The following is a 15,503-nucleotide window of genomic DNA, read 5'->3' as shown; positions in this document are numbered from 1 at the left end:
GGGGAACGTTATATGATGGGAGATTTATGGCCATCAGATAGCGTTCCCCCACTGTAAAACAGGGAAAACGGTATCTGATGGGTAATATTGAGCATTAAATTGCATTGCCCTGTTTTTAATTCATATAGCATTATGCTATCTATCTATCTATTATAATTATAATATATACAACATATTATAATTATAATATATACAACATATATATATTATAATTATAACTATAACATATAACATATATTATGTATTATAATTATTATATATATATATATATATATAACATATATTATGTATTATAATTTTAATATATGTATAAAATATATATTATTTATTATAATCATAATATGTATAACATATATATTGATTATATTTATTATAATTATTAGTATTATTACTATTAGTTTCCCGCAAAAACGTGAAGAAAGTGTGACAACTTTGCCGAAACATGTTGTTTGAGCTTTCACGGTGTCCGTAGTTCCTCAGACAAGCGCGCCGAACAAGCGCGTGCTTGCCACGCGCGTGCTTTCTCAGTGCTCATCACGAGCACGCGCCTATTTTGCCGCGTGGGCGGGGCGGAGCGGCAAGAAGACGAAGGGGGAACCGTATCTGATGGGGAAACGCGGATTGACGTAACAAGGGCATTTGAGTTGACTGGATCATACCATTTTCTGACAGCGAGGGGTGGTCTTTGTTTTAATATTTTTAAATTTTCCTAACAACTAATACAAAATTAACCTGATAATAAAAACTGATAATTATTTCTCAAGCAAAGTAAATATAATCAGTGATCATTGTGGATTTGCAGCGGAAAAACAAATAATTACATGAATTCCCCCTCCTTATTTTCCAGATGGTCACGCTCACAGCAAAGCCGCTGTTCCCAATCCAATCCAGTAGGCGGCGGAAATGCATCTTTACGCTGATCTCCAACAAAAAAATGTCAACACGCACCTCCTTCACTTGTTACTTCTAATTTTATTTATGCTGTGTGAAAAGTAAACCCATTTTAATTCATAAACAACATTAACGTGACTAAATTCTATGCGAAAGAAATTATTTTTGAATACATATCTTTAAATTCCACTTCCATTATTAAGTTGAAAGTATTATGCGTCCTGGCTTCCAAACATAACAAAAAGTCTCTAAGATACAGATACTGAGTGAAATTCACCCGGGTGTGCTATATATAAAAACCAAATGTATTTTTATCTATCCTGTTCTGAATAAGCTGATGTCTCAATATTTCTGAATTCACCTCAAACAGAACTGCAACCTGAAGCTAGATCAGATGAAAATGACTTGTTCTAAAATTATTTTTAATGTTCTACACAAGTAAACAAAAGGTGAATTATACTTCATTATAAAACAGCTTCATGGGGCATCGGGGTGTCAACATCTCCACAACAGACATAGACAGTCTTTATTTTGAGACAAAAAGTGGTCCACACCATTTAGAAAAAATAAAATAAAACAAAACAAGTTAAAAAAAAACATGTCCATCAGAAAGTACATAAACAATTCTTTCAATGTTTTAAAAAGCTTGAGGTATATCCCTATATTGCAGTTGACAGAGTTCTAACTAAGTTATTTGATACAGCCAAGCAGCACATAAATGTATACATTAAGTTCCTCTGCAAGGTATGAAAAGTTGGAATGTTGCTTTTGACAAACATTTGTGCAGATGTCCATCTTGGAAATCTGAGGAGGATTCTGAAAGCATCCTGATAGGATTTTGCAGTTTCTTCATTGTAGCTTACACCACAGGTGAGCCGTGTTCAAGGAGGTGCATTAAGTCAGAAAAAGGAACACTTTACCCTCATTTGTACATATGGTACACTGTAGGGAGACAAGAGGACCACATCATCTGCGTACATTAAATGATTTACAAGATTTACAAGATGGTTGCCCAGTCTTACAAATTGTCTGTTTGAACTAAGGTTCAACAGACAATCATTAAAAAAGTCAGGAGAACCTCCAAAGTGGGAATCAGAGGTTCAGAAACCCCCGAATCTCACTTAATTCGCATAGACTGATGAGAATACCAATAATGTAAAGTTCTGATTAAATATGCAGGGACCACTCTGTAGTTTAATAAAAAACATATAGTGGTTAAATCTGTCAAAAGCTTTAGATCCATGTCATATGCTCTGCATCTTATATTTACTTAGTTTCCTTCAGTGAGTAAAATCAGTATTGAGTTTACGTTTAAAACCAAATTGATTGGTTGTTTTTATACACTCTTAAAGTCTTTCTAGTAGAATAAGTCCAAAAGTTTAGACAACACACTTGGAAAGGCAAATGGCCTAACACTATTTATCTTCCGGGGGTTTCTTCTTCAATGTTCTAAAAAAATTATTAACATGAATAACTGTTTTTATTAATTTCCAAACCCTATTTTTGTATATTCGTTCACACACACATAAAAAGAGTCGTGTATGATTTAGTATTATCTTTACATTATTTGTCTTCGATGGCATTTTCCGATGAAGTAACAGAATTTGACATGCGGATGCACTGACATTCGCCACAAGGAAGCAGCTTTACATTATACCATGATCAAACGCATATACTTGAAGTAAACAATCACTTTTAACACGCTCAAGTTAAATTTTTTGTTTTCATTCACTGAATGAGAATATAATTCCCAAATATTGTATGTTATACTCGTATGTTTTCATATATTTTGAAGCAACAACAAAAGCAAAAAAATAAAAAACCTAAAATTTCCAGTGGCACTTTACTGATAATTATCAACTTATATCTTTATCTGTTCAGTCAGCGGTTACCCCGATCAGAAACTAATGTATTTTACCAGTGATTAAATTTTCTTATCGCTTTGTTTGCCTTTAAAAAAAATTAAAAAATTAAAAATCAGCCTGCATTATACCCAGCCAGCATACCCATGTGGGCCCCATATGGGATAAAAGTGGGCTGCCAATATGGGCCCCAAATGGGTTTGTCCGCGGGTTCCATGGTGGCCCCACATGGGTTTGCCCAGTTAGATTTAAATGGGTGCTGACTGGGTTTTGAGTGGGGCCCAGATGGGTAACTTACATGAGGCCCATCTGGGCCCCACTTGGGAGCTTTCATTAATTTTTACCTGGGCCCCAACTGGGTCTAAACTGGGCTAGAATATGGGTACCAAGTGGGTTTGTCCACGGGTTCCATGGTGGCCCCACATGGGTTTGCCCAGGTAATTTAAATGGGTGCTGACTGGGTTTTGAGTGGGGCCCAGATGGGTAACTTACATGAGGCCCATCTGGGCCCCACTTGGGAGCTTTCATTAATTTTTACCTGGGCCCCAACTGGGTCTAAACTGGGCTAGAATATGGGTACCAAGTGGGTTTGTCCGCGGGTTCCATGGTGGCCCCACATGGGTTTGCCCAGTTAGATTTAAATGGGTGCTGACTGGGTTTTGAGTGGGGCCCAGATGGGTAACTTACATGAGGCCCATCTGGGCCCCACTTGGGAGCTTTCATTAATTTTTACCTGGGCCCCAACTGGGTCTAAACTGGGCTAGAATATGGGTACCAAGTGGGTTTGTCCGCGGGTTCCATGGTGGCCCCACATGGGTTTGCCCAGGTAATTTAAATGGGTGCTGACTGGGTTTTGAGTGGGGCCCAGATGGGTAACTTACATGAGGCCCATCTGGGCCCCACTTGGGAGCTTTCATTAATTTTTACCTGGGCCCCAACTGGGTCTAAACTGGGCTAGAATATGGGTACCAAGTGGGTTTGTCCACGGGTTCCATGGTGGCCCCACATGGGTTTGCCCAGGTAATTTAAATGGGTGCTGACTGGGTTTTGAGTGGGGCCCAGATGGGTAACTTACATGAGGCCCATCTGGGCCCCACTTGGGAGCTTTCATTAATTTTTACCTGGGCCCCAACTGGGTCTAAACTGGGCTAGAATATGGGTACCAAGTGGGTTTGTCCACGGGTTCCATGGTGGCCCCATATGGGTTTGCCCAGGTAGATTTAAATGGGTGCTGACTGGGTTTTGAGTGGGGCCCAGATGGGTAACTTACATGAGGCCCATCTGGGCCCCACTTGGGAGCTTTCATTAATTTTTACCTGGGCCCCAACTGGGTCTAAACTGGGCTAGAATATGGGTACCAAGTGGGTTTGTCCACGGGTTCCATGGTGGCCCCACATGGGTTTGCCCAGGTAATTTAAATGGGTGCTGACTGGGTTTTGAGTGGGGCCCAGATGGGTAACTTACATGAGGCCCATCTGGGCCCCACTTGGGAGCTTTCATTAATTTTTACCTGGGCCCCAACTGGGTCTAAACTGGGCTAGAATATGGGTACCAAGTGGGTTTGTCCACGGGTTCCATGGTGGCCCCATATGGATTTGCCCAGGTAGATTTAAATGGGTGCTGACTGGGTTTTCAGTGGGGCCCAGATGGGTAACTTACATGAGGCCCATCTTGGCCCCACTTGGGAGCTTTCATTTTTACCTGGGCCCCAACTGGGTCTAAACTGGGCTAGAATATGGGCACCAAGTGGGTTTGTCCACGGGTTCCATGGTGGCCCCACATGGGTTTGCCCAGGTAGATTTAAATGGGTGCTGACTGGGTTTTCAGTGGGGCCCAGATGGGTAACTTACATGAGGCCCATCTTGGCCCCACTTGGGAGCTTTCATTTTTACCTGGGCCCCAACTGGGTCTAAACTGGGCTAGAATATGGGCACCAAGTGGGTTTGTCCACGGGTTCCATGGTGGCCCCACATGGGTTTGCCCAGGTAGATTTAAATGGGTGCTGACTGGGTTTTCAGTGGGGCCCAGATGCCTCATTCCAGTAGGAACAATGGGGTCTTTCTCACCTAACCTGAAAGTGAATTACATTAATAGATATACAATCTTAATCAACAAACCAAAGTATTAAAATGCTTTAGCACAAAACCTGCATTAAAGAAAAAGAGATGAAAAATGTCTTTTGGTCAAGGTTTTTATTTGGTAATTTAAAATATTCAGTTTTTTTAACTCGTCAATTATAAGAGCTTTATTGACACAGAGCAAATGATGCCACAAGAAATGCACTGGCAAAAGAAATCTACAAAATTATTCATATGGCAGATTTGAAAATAACAGAAACTAGTTTAATATAACAAATGTATAAACATAGATCTATATGTAGATATATAATTATCTATATAACTAGATTTCTAGCTATGTAAATATATATTTATCTCTATATATATAGATCTATATATCTAGTTATATTTCTAAATAACTATATCTTGTTATCTAGATAACTATGCATCTAGTTATGTAAATATGTATAGATACATAAATGTATATAGATCTATATCTAGATATGCAACTATATAGATAGATCTGTACATCTATATATAAATACATATAAATATATATCAACACACACACACACACACCTACATAGCTCTTTCACACTACATTTTTGTCAAATATTTTTAATAACCTATATGCCACACTTGAAAGCTCTCATACATCATTGTAACTGTCCATCTTGGAACCTGCCCACCTGAGTCTGAGCTGGCTCTAGTCGCTCTAACTTTTCTATTTCCACCTCTGTCCGGGGCTCCAGTAACCCACTTCGAGTGCCTTTTCCGTATCTTTGTGTGATTCCGTGGATGGATCCATTTCTTTTAAGTGCCCCTAAAAAACAAGCAAAGGTAGAAATTGCATTAGTGTTTTACTTTTAGTACAATGTAACATTAATGAAATGTGCATCTCTTCCCCTTCAAGGGGCAGAAATGCTTGCAGGGATCTGCCAAAATCAAAGCACTCTGGAGTCATTATTATTATGTACATAGAGGTGTGCAGATCGATCAGCAATCATAATCGGTTAATTTCCGTGAAAATGTGTTTGATTGGTGATCGCTGATCACGGCCTCTTGTTGCAGATCACCTGTATCTCATTCGCAGCCTGTGTGTGCAGCTGATCTACTCTTTCCGTCACACTGCGCAGACTTTTTAATTTTGCCAGATAACATGTTATCATTTATACCTAAAGTGAAAAAATAACAGCCAATCCAGATGATCGGCAGAGATGAGCCCCATGGGTGATCGGTATCAGAATTGGAAGCAAAAAACCTGATCGGAGCATCCCTAGTACACACACTATATTCTTATTGTAAATTTAAAATATATTAATGTATATAAATCAACTACTGACATAAAGGTTCTATCATGGTCTTGTATATTTTGTTAATACTGTTTGAAATGCAAACAATATTACCTTCAAATTTTGTCAGCAATCAAATCTTTAAGTTCTTGAGAGCACAGTGAAAGAATACTATGTGAATTAAACCAAAAATTGAAGTCTCAGTTTTTAATCTTAAGAAAAAAAAAAAAAAAAAGATTACTAAAAATGAACAAAAGGCATAAGACAACCAAAATTAACAAATGTTCAAGAAAAAACGTGAATATAAAAACTGATCTTTACCATACAAAACATCAGAGACGCAGGTCCCGGAACTTGTTTCCTATGTCGGCCAAACAGGTTGAACTGGAGGGCCAATTCAGGGGACATGAGGAATCACACAGCTTGTTGTACTGCATCATCTAAGGACCCTCCTCCAATTTCTGCAACCATGACAACCTTAAGTATAATGACAATTACAAGACAACATTTTAAAATCAGGACACATGATACATTTAGTTTTTATTAATTGATTTGTTATAAGCTATATATTGTTTCACACATATATAGTTTATAAGCTTACTTTTTATACATGAACAAAATGCCAATTGTTAATGTCTGTATCAATTTAAGTCAATAAATTTTGAAGGATTAGAAGGAAAAAGTAAAGCAAGGAGAACCAAATGGGTAAAAGAACTGAGAGCAGCTCAAATGACAACCAGGGAGACAGAAGATCTAGAGCAGTGGTTCTTAGCCTTTTTTGAGGTACCGAACCCCCCAGTTTCATATGCGCATTCACCGAACCCCCCCCCCTCCTTGCCCCATCCCTGCGCTCCTCCGCAGCACTGATTGGCTAAGCAATGTAACGTGATCCTCCGCAGCAAATGATGGCAAAGCGGCGCATCACGACTTTACACAAGTTTTTTTTCCCTCCGCGGCAGAGGCTCCGCCGAACCCCTGGGGTTCAATCGAACCCAGGTTAAGAACCACTGATCTAGAGTTGTGTGTTACAGAAGTCCCTGTTCCACGTTACCTTCTACGTCGCTTTTCTGGAATATCATTATCTCTTTGAAGATCTGATGTCACTTCTGCCCTTGCAAGCCTTCTTCACGCTTCTCCATAGTAGTCTGTAGAAAATAATTTTTTAAAAAGTATTAAAACATTGGTAAATCTAAAGCTCCCATTTGCATTGACCAAACAAATGGCTAGTTGAGACCTAAACACCCACTTGTCATGTTTTTTGCAGTCAAACGATGACAGAATAAAACGCTTTAAAATGTCACTTACACAATAAAACAAACATGATTTTAAAATATTTACTACTATGCCTTCATTCTATTTACAAAAAAGCTTTTATGCCAAATATACTGAAACCACATGGGCCCCATTTCGTGTTGCCCATTTCTGTCCCATTCTCAGTTAGCCCACAATAATGCTGAATACAGTCTACATTTAGCCCAAATGGGCTGACGATATGGGTCCCATTTTAGGTTAAACATATGGGCCTCCTGTAGTTAGCCCAGACAAAACCCATGCCCATTCATCATTACCTATCTAGCCCATAACGACACGATTCAATGCAGTTTCATGAAGAAAAAAATATAATAATAATTAAAAATGCACAATTAATGGATCCCAGCTATGCATGCTGGCTTAATTGGCTGCGAGAAAGATTGTTAAAAACCCATGTACACAGAATGAAAGCGAAGTAGTTACTCTTTATAAATAATGTAAGTGGTTTTATCGTGTCAAGGTACTTTAAAAGCAACCTCCGCTAGCAACGTAGATTCATTAGTGAACCGATTTATTCTGCCGCGGCGCTCAAATTTACCGGTGAATGGCGCCGCAGCGTATTTGAAAATGATCTGGCCCAGAACAGTTTGAAATCGCTCTGCATCCAAATATTCTTACCTCAATAATGGCAAATGACTTATTGTGTGTGTTTTAACAATATAAAAAAAATCACCTAAAAGAAAAACAAAAAAAAAAGCCAAAAAAAAGAAGAAACAACTAATTAGGTCTTTCGGGGTACTCCGGTCATCCGAACCATTACGAGCAACAAATGTTTTAACTAGCGATTTAAAATCTCTCCCTAAAATTTGATACAATACAGACAAAACAGACAGAAGTGTACTTACAGATTCTTTAGTAGAAGGCCAGCGAACCTGCAGACTCCGCGCCAACGGACTGATGGGACTACGTTTGATTTTGAAACCGCATATCCATCCGCAGTTAACAATTGTACGTTCTCCAAGAAACACGAGATTAATTTTGAGAGTAATACATCGGTTTAACAAATGTAAAACCGATGTAGCACTCACAAATTTTCTCAATAAAAATAAATAAATATAGTCGTCCTTATTCAAATGTGTTTTGGAACTACTTTCTTTAGTGGATGTGTAAAGTATCTACTTCAATTCACCAACCTTTATTGGCAACGGTGCCAGAGAAAAAATGAACAAAAAGGTTAAAAAGATTATTGAAAAAAGATTAAAAGATATAAAAAATAATCATTAATAGAAATGTTTAGTTTTTTTATTTTATTTATGCTGACAACTTGGAAAATGTTTACAGATGAAAAAACAGATGCTAAAAATTTTACTCTTGTCTTTCTCACTTGAGTTTTGTTTGAATTCATTTTCTAAACATTTTGTAATATTTTTCACGATGATCTGATCTGAACTATTTCTCCAAATAAGAATTAAGTCCTTCTGTGAAAAAGCTGCAATGAACACTTTGGATGTCTGAACATCCTATTGATAATAAAATAAAATTAAATTACATTTAAAAAAAGAAGCAAGGACAAAAGTCCACTCTGAACCATTACCTATTTTGAGTGAGCAGCAGAAGATTATGCATATTTAACAGATAATGTCACAAAAATGTTAGGACATCTGGACTGTTCTAGTGTAAAATAATAAAAAGTAAAATGCTAGGACTTCAAAGTGTAGCTTGAACAATACTGAACTGGTTTAAAAAATAAAGCATTGAAGCATATTTTGGTCTTCTGGAACCCTAGTGTAATGTCGGTTTTAGTAAATGAGCCAGACACAGAAATCATGTAGTGAGCATGGTTCAAATACAATAACTCTTTATGACCTCCAAGACGAGGTAACCATCCAAGGAGAGCTTTTCATTTTGTAGAAAGCTTATACAATTGCTTCAACAATTTACCTTTTATCAGCTCCAATACAGGCCAACTGAGTAACAATTTCCTTAGCTAAAGGCCATCAATCTGACATCTCATAATTTTTTTCAAAGTTTTTATAATCTTGCTCTTGCAGCTTTTGCTTTTGACATATAGTAAAAAGTTTAAAAGTGACAGGGTAACCACATTGTCTAATCAGATTTAAAAAAAATTTTCCCATTACCCCACATGAAAAAGGATTTAGGTCTACATTTTCCTGCCCAGGTCTAACCCATGTATGGTCAGCCCATGCTTATGTCATGTGGGTTCAGTGTGGTCAGCCCACATGGGCTTCCCATGTTGGGCCCATGATACTGAAACTACATGGGCCCCACATAGTGTTGCCCATTTTTGCCCCATCCCCAGTTAGCCCACATAAAAAAGGAATGGGGCCTACATACGCATGCCCAGGTCCAACCCATGTACGGTCAGCCCATACTTATCTCATGTGGGTTCAGTGTGGTCAGCCCACATGGGCTTCCCATGTTGGGCCCATGATACTGAAACTACATGGGCCCCACATAGTGTTGCCCATTTTTGCCCCATCCCCAGTTAGCCCACATAAAAATGGAATGGGGCCTACATATGTATGCCCAGGCCCAACCCATGTACAGTCAGCCCGTGCTTATGTCATGTGGGTTCAATGCAGTCAGCCCATATGGGTCCCACATAGTGTTGCCCATTTCTGCCCAATCCCCAGTTAGCCCACATAAAATAGGATTAGGGTCTACATTTTCCTGCCCAGGTCCAACCCATGTACGGTCAGCCCATACTTATCTGGTTTCTATGCAGTCAACCAACATGGGCTTCCCATGTTGGGCCCATGATACTGAAACTACATGGGCCCCACATAGTGTTGCCCACTTCTGCCCCATCCCCAGTTAGCCCACATAAAAATGGAATGGGGCCTACATACGCATGCCCAGGTCCAACCCATGTACGGTCAGCCCATACTTATCTCATGTGGGTTCAGTGTGGTCAGCCCACATGGGCTTCCCATGTTGGGCCCGTGATACCGAAACTACATGGGCCCCACATAGTGTTGCCCACTTCTGCCCCATCCCCAGTTAGCCCACGTAAAAATGGAATGGGGCCTACATAGGCATGCCCAGGTCCAACCCATGTACGGTCAGCCCATACTTATCTCATGTGGGTTCAGTGTGGTCAGCCCACATGGGCTTCCCATGTTGGGCCCGTGATACCGAAACTACATGGGCCCCACATAGTGTTGCCCACTTCTGCCCCATCCCCAGTTAGCCCACATAAAAAAGGAATGGGGCCTACATAGGCATGCCCAGGTCCAACCCATGTACGGTCAGCCCATACTTATCTCATGTGGGTTCAGTGTGGTCAGCCCAAATGGGCTTCCCATGTTGGGCCCGTGATACCGAAACTACATGGGCCCCACATAGTGTTGCCCACTTCTGCCCCATCCCCAGTTAGCCCACATAAAAAAGGAATGGGGCCTACATACGCATGCCCAGGTCCAACCCATGTACGGTCAGCCCATACTTATCTCATGTGGGTTCAGTGTGGTCAGCCCAAATGGGCTTCCCATGTTGGGCCCGTGATACCGAAACTACATGGGCCCCACATAATGTTGCCCACTTCTGCCCCATCCCCAGTTAGCCCACATAAAAAAGGAATGGGGCCTACATACGCATGCCCAGGTCCAACCCATGTACGGTCAGCCCATACTTATCTCATGTGGGTTCAATGTGGTCAGCCCACATGGGCTTCCCATGTTGGGCCCGTGATACTGAAACTACATGGGCCCCACATAGTGTTGCCCACTTCTGCCCCATCCCCAGTTAGCCCACATAAAAAAGGAATGGGGCCTACATAGGCATGCCCAGGTCCAACCCATGTACGGTCAGCCCATACTTATCTCATGTGGGTTCAATGTGGTCAGCCCACATGGGCTTCCCATGTTGGGCCCGTGATACCGAAACTACATGGGCCCCACATAGTGTTGCCCACTTCTGCCCCATTCACAGTTAGCCCACATTAATGCTGAATGGGGCCCATATGTTTAGCCCAAATGGGCCAGCCCAAGTGGGCCCCATTTTAGGTTACCATATCGGTCCCATACAGTTAGCCCAGATAAAACCCATGCCCACTCATAACCCATGTAGCCCACATCAAACCCAAGTGGGGCCCACCTATCCATGCTGGCTGGGATAATATGACTGAATCATCTTTGCGGTGTTCTTTTAATATTACGATGTTAATTATTCATGTGCGCTTTGTTACTGTTTGATTGTGTTGCTGCAGACTGCTGTTCCAAGTTTGACAGAATAAAGATCTTTCAGACTATTGCGTGAGTTGAGGGATTTCAAGAAATGGCGGTAAAGAAGCAAAGGTGTTGGAATCAAGTTGTCAAACAGGAAATTATCCTTTCAAAATAAAAGCATAAAAACTTAAACAGGAAGTGTGCTATAGTTTAAATAAAATCAGGGCGACTGTCGCCAAAATCAACAACCTCTTATATTATTACGTGCATTAAATTACTTAAGATGGTCTGAAATGTCGACTGCATCTGGAGCAACATATTGGTAAAGTTGCCTGGTGCTATCCAGATAGTCTTTTTTTAATGACTAAAATAAGTACGAGAATGTAATATGTGAACAGGCACCTTCTGAGTTATTAATACGCAGTAGTCAACATTTTATATGTTTCCCAGGTACTGCAAAATGTTCTTATATTTAATCTTGTGCTGACAGTTCCACTTTGATCCAGTCATGTTTGTTCTGTATAAATACTGATAAGATGTGGAACAAAAAGATTAACATCAATGACTCCTATCTCAGACTCACAAACATTATAATATTCACATTTGTTGTTCATTTATAAGTTAAAATTCATTCATTTGAGCAAAAAATAGATAAATGTTTGAATGCTATTTGACTATTTTTAGTTAAAAGTACAGGAAATAAATGTTTTTGGTTAGTTACCCATTTAATGCCCTCAACTATTACCCATTTAATCAATTCTATATTATTCTATAATAGACATCTGTGATCAATCTCATGGTCTCTTAAATGAGTCTATGTACACCCTTTCACCTGAATTACTCAGCCTCTGTGCAACAAAATCCAGGATGAAGTGATGATGCCTGGCTTTATCTTTTACCCTGGATTTCTGAAACCTGTTTTTATGAAACAGCCTTGAGAAGTGGAAATACAAGTTAAAACACACATAGTATTTCCGATGATTGCAAACATTTCAAAGTACTTGAATGCAAAACGGCAAGAGAAAAATATCAGAATGGACTGAGAAAGACTTAAAACACAGGACTAGATTTAGGAGGCCATTTTAATATTCTCCTGTATCTTCCTCACCCTCCCCTTCAATAGAATCGGTTCCGACCTCTTCGTAATCCTTCTCCAGTGCAGCCATGTCCTCCCTGGCCTCGGAGAACTCTCCCTCCTCCATGCCCTCACCCACATACCAATGAACAAAGGCACGCTTGGCGTACATCAGATCAAACTTGTGGTCGAGCCGAGCCCAGGCCTCTGCAACGGCTGTGGTGTTGCTCAACATGCACACAGCCCTCTGGACCTTGGCTATATCTCCACCAGGAACCACAGTGGGAGGCTGGTAGTTGATGCCCACCTTGAAACCTGTGGGGCACCAGTCCACAAACTGGATTCCACGTTTAGTTTTGATGTTAGCAATAGCAGCGTTGACGTCTTTGGGCACCACATCTCCACGGTACAAAAGGCAGCAGGCCATGTACTTGCCGTGGCGAGGGTCGCATTTTACCATCTGATTGGCTGGCTCAAAGCAAGCGTTCGTGATTTCAGATACGGTCATCTGTTCATGGTAAGCCTTCTCGGCAGAAATGACAGGAGCGTAAGTTGCCAGAGGGAAGTGGATACGTGGATAAGGCACCAAGTTGGTCTGGAACTCGGCCAGATCCACGTTGAGCGCCCCGTCGAAACGAAGAGAAGCCGTGATGGAGGACACGATCTGACTCATCAGTCTGTTCAGGTTGGTGTAGGTGGGGCGCTCAATGTCCAGGTTCCGACAGCAGATATCGTAGATGGCCTCGTTGTCCACCATGAAGGCACAGTCCGAATGCTCCAGGGTGGTGTGGGTGGTCAGGATGGAGTTGTAAGGCTCCACCACGGCTGTGGACACCTGTGGGGCCGGATAGATTGAGAACTCCAGCTTGGATTTCTTGCCGTAGTCGACAGACAGGCGCTCCATCAGCAGGGAGGTGAAACCAGAGCCAGTGCCTCCACCAAAGCTGTGGAAAACCAGGAAACCCTGAAGACCATTACACTGGTCAGCCTGAAGACAGAGGAGGGCAGACAGAATCCACATGTCACACAAATTTACTTTTGTCTTTCCAGATGATTTTATATTCATTTCATTCCATGATCTTACCAGTTTGCGAAGCCTGTCCAAAACAGGATCGATGATCTCCTTTCCGATGGTGTAGTGCCCACGAGCGTAATTATTGGCAGCGTCCTCCTTACCATTAATCAACTGCTCAGGGTGGAATAGCTGGTGGTAGGTCCCAGAGCGCACCTCATCTATGGAGGGGTGGAAAATAAATAGTCACACATCAAATAAACTAAACTGAACTAAATTCACTGCTCTCCAGCAAGTGGTGAGACTTACCAATGACAGTGGGCTCCAGGTCCACAAACACGGCCCGGGGAACATGCTTTCCAGAACCGGTCTCACTGAAGAAAGTGTTGAAGGAGTCATCTCCTCTTCCCACTGTCTTGTCACTTGGCATCAGTCCATCTGGCTGGATGCCATGTTCCAGGCAATACAGCTCCCAACAGGCATTACCAATCTGGATGCCAGCCTGACCGACATGGACTGAGATGCACTCACGCTGGACAGGAAGAAAAGCTACATTTTAATCTGGGTCACAAATAAAACATGTCATCTTGCATCAAAGTGCTCTAGGATGGACTATTATAATAAAGCTAATTGAATGGATGCAAAGGGCACATCAACAAATAATGACTCCCTAGACAGCTGGTTATCCTCCCTATCCCAATAAAATCAGTTACCTACACTGATTTGATGAACCTCGGTGCCCAAAAAGTGACTGTGAAAGAATTAAGGACTTCATTCTAAATTGTCCGTTGGCTTGGTTACCAAATGTTTGTATTTAATAACAAAAAGATGATTGGATCGTTACACCAGTTGAAATAACTTCTCTTCGTTAAACGGACAATAGTAAACAAAAAGGGAGCCCATACGCCAGTTTTTATTAAAAACATTATTTTTTTCATTATTTTTTTACACGCATAGATTCACGCATCAATGTGTTCAGAAGAGGAAGACATATTAGATAAATATTAAATGCTTACCAAAGTCCTTCAACAGTCATTAAGATAACTGTCAACTAACGGCTAACTGCGACTTAGTTAGCGGTTGGTAAAAAAAATAAAATAAACTATCCCTCTGACCATTTTTAAATGAACTTACATTTACAACAGGGTTAATAATATCTGCCCATAAAAAGCTGGATAATAAATTGCACTTTATGTTAAAATGAGCGAACAAATTTGGAGAGCTAAAGTCATCCCAGCGTTTTAACTTTTCCCTTTCTGAGAAAAGTTAAAATGAAAAAAGTTGAAATATTCTTACCATTTTTCTTTATTTTTCGGATATGCGAGGACAAGGCAGAAATATATAAACGAGTAGACTTAGAGGAGATAGGCCTTCCGCGTAACTACAACAAATACAAGAACCGTTTGTTGTTGTGAGCATTTGAGTTGGCTGGATCATACCATTTTATGACAGCTGAGGGGTGGTCTTAGTTTTAATCATTTTTACGTGTCTAACAACGAATAAAAATTAATATGATAATAACAGCAATGGTGATTATTTATAAAATTAAGTAAATATAATCTATTACCGTTGTGAATTCACAGTAAATAAATAAATAATATAACTGTATGAATCCCCTCACCATATTTTCCAGATGGTCTCTCTTCCACTGCAAAGCCGCTACTTCAGGTCCATGGACCTTACCACAGGGGCCGCGTTTCATTGGCTAATGCCCATTTCACGTCACAGCGCAGCTACCACGTGCGTTACCGTCTCACAAACACGAGCTACAGTAGTAAACACATGCTAATGTACATTGTGGATTAGCAGACCGGCAGGAAGTTTTTGGGTCAGGACTCGAAAAAGAATGGTTCTCCACTGTTAGTGGGGTATCTGT

At 40.7% G+C, this 15,503-nt stretch overlaps 1 protein-coding gene and 1 long non-coding RNA gene across 3 annotated transcripts; both read right to left on the bottom strand.

The window, feature by feature from the left end:
* Positions 1–5,412: 5,412 nt before the first annotated feature.
* On the bottom strand, positions 5,413–10,127 carry LOC148159982 (uncharacterized). Its single transcript, XR_015762705.1, has 4 exons — positions 8,259–10,127; positions 7,154–7,247; positions 6,424–6,579; positions 5,413–5,633 (listed from the first exon to the last, which is right to left on the bottom strand). It is a non-coding gene; the product is annotated as an uncharacterized LOC148159982 (long non-coding RNA).
* Positions 10,128–12,604: 2,477 nt separating this feature from the next.
* LOC106907920 (tubulin alpha chain-like) lies at positions 12,605–15,021 on the bottom strand. Of its 2 annotated transcripts, XM_014973834.2 has the most exons (4): positions 14,924–15,021; positions 13,937–14,159; positions 13,700–13,848; positions 12,605–13,603 (listed from the first exon to the last, which is right to left on the bottom strand). In XM_014973834.2, the coding sequence occupies exons 1-4, from the start codon at positions 14,924–14,926 to the stop codon at positions 12,623–12,625; spliced, it is 1,356 nt and encodes a 451-aa protein (XP_014829320.2). In that variant the 5' UTR covers positions 14,927–15,021; the 3' UTR covers positions 12,605–12,622. The 2 variants fall into 2 exon arrangements, with proteins under 2 accessions (XP_014829320.2, XP_087861207.1); XM_088005081.1 differs by having other exon boundaries at positions 12,605–13,848.
* Between the last annotated feature and the right edge of the window lie 482 nt (positions 15,022–15,503).

This window comes from Poecilia mexicana, unplaced genomic scaffold (assembly GCF_051168715.1).
Source record: "Poecilia mexicana isolate PSO_F unplaced genomic scaffold, ASM5116871v1 scaffold_4, whole genome shotgun sequence".
Taxonomy (NCBI): Eukaryota; Metazoa; Chordata; class Actinopteri; order Cyprinodontiformes; family Poeciliidae; genus Poecilia; species Poecilia mexicana.
The sequence above is the reverse complement of the archived record's forward strand: the minus strand, read 5'-3'. Positions and strand labels throughout refer to the sequence as shown.

Bases quoted from the DNA above. Each gene is read 5' to 3' on its own strand.
- LOC106907920 (XM_088005081.1), bottom strand. The intron at 13,849-13,936 runs GTAAGTCTCACC...ACCCCTCCATAG, and splicing joins CCTGGAGCCCACTGTCATTG to ATGAGGTGCGCTCTGGGACC.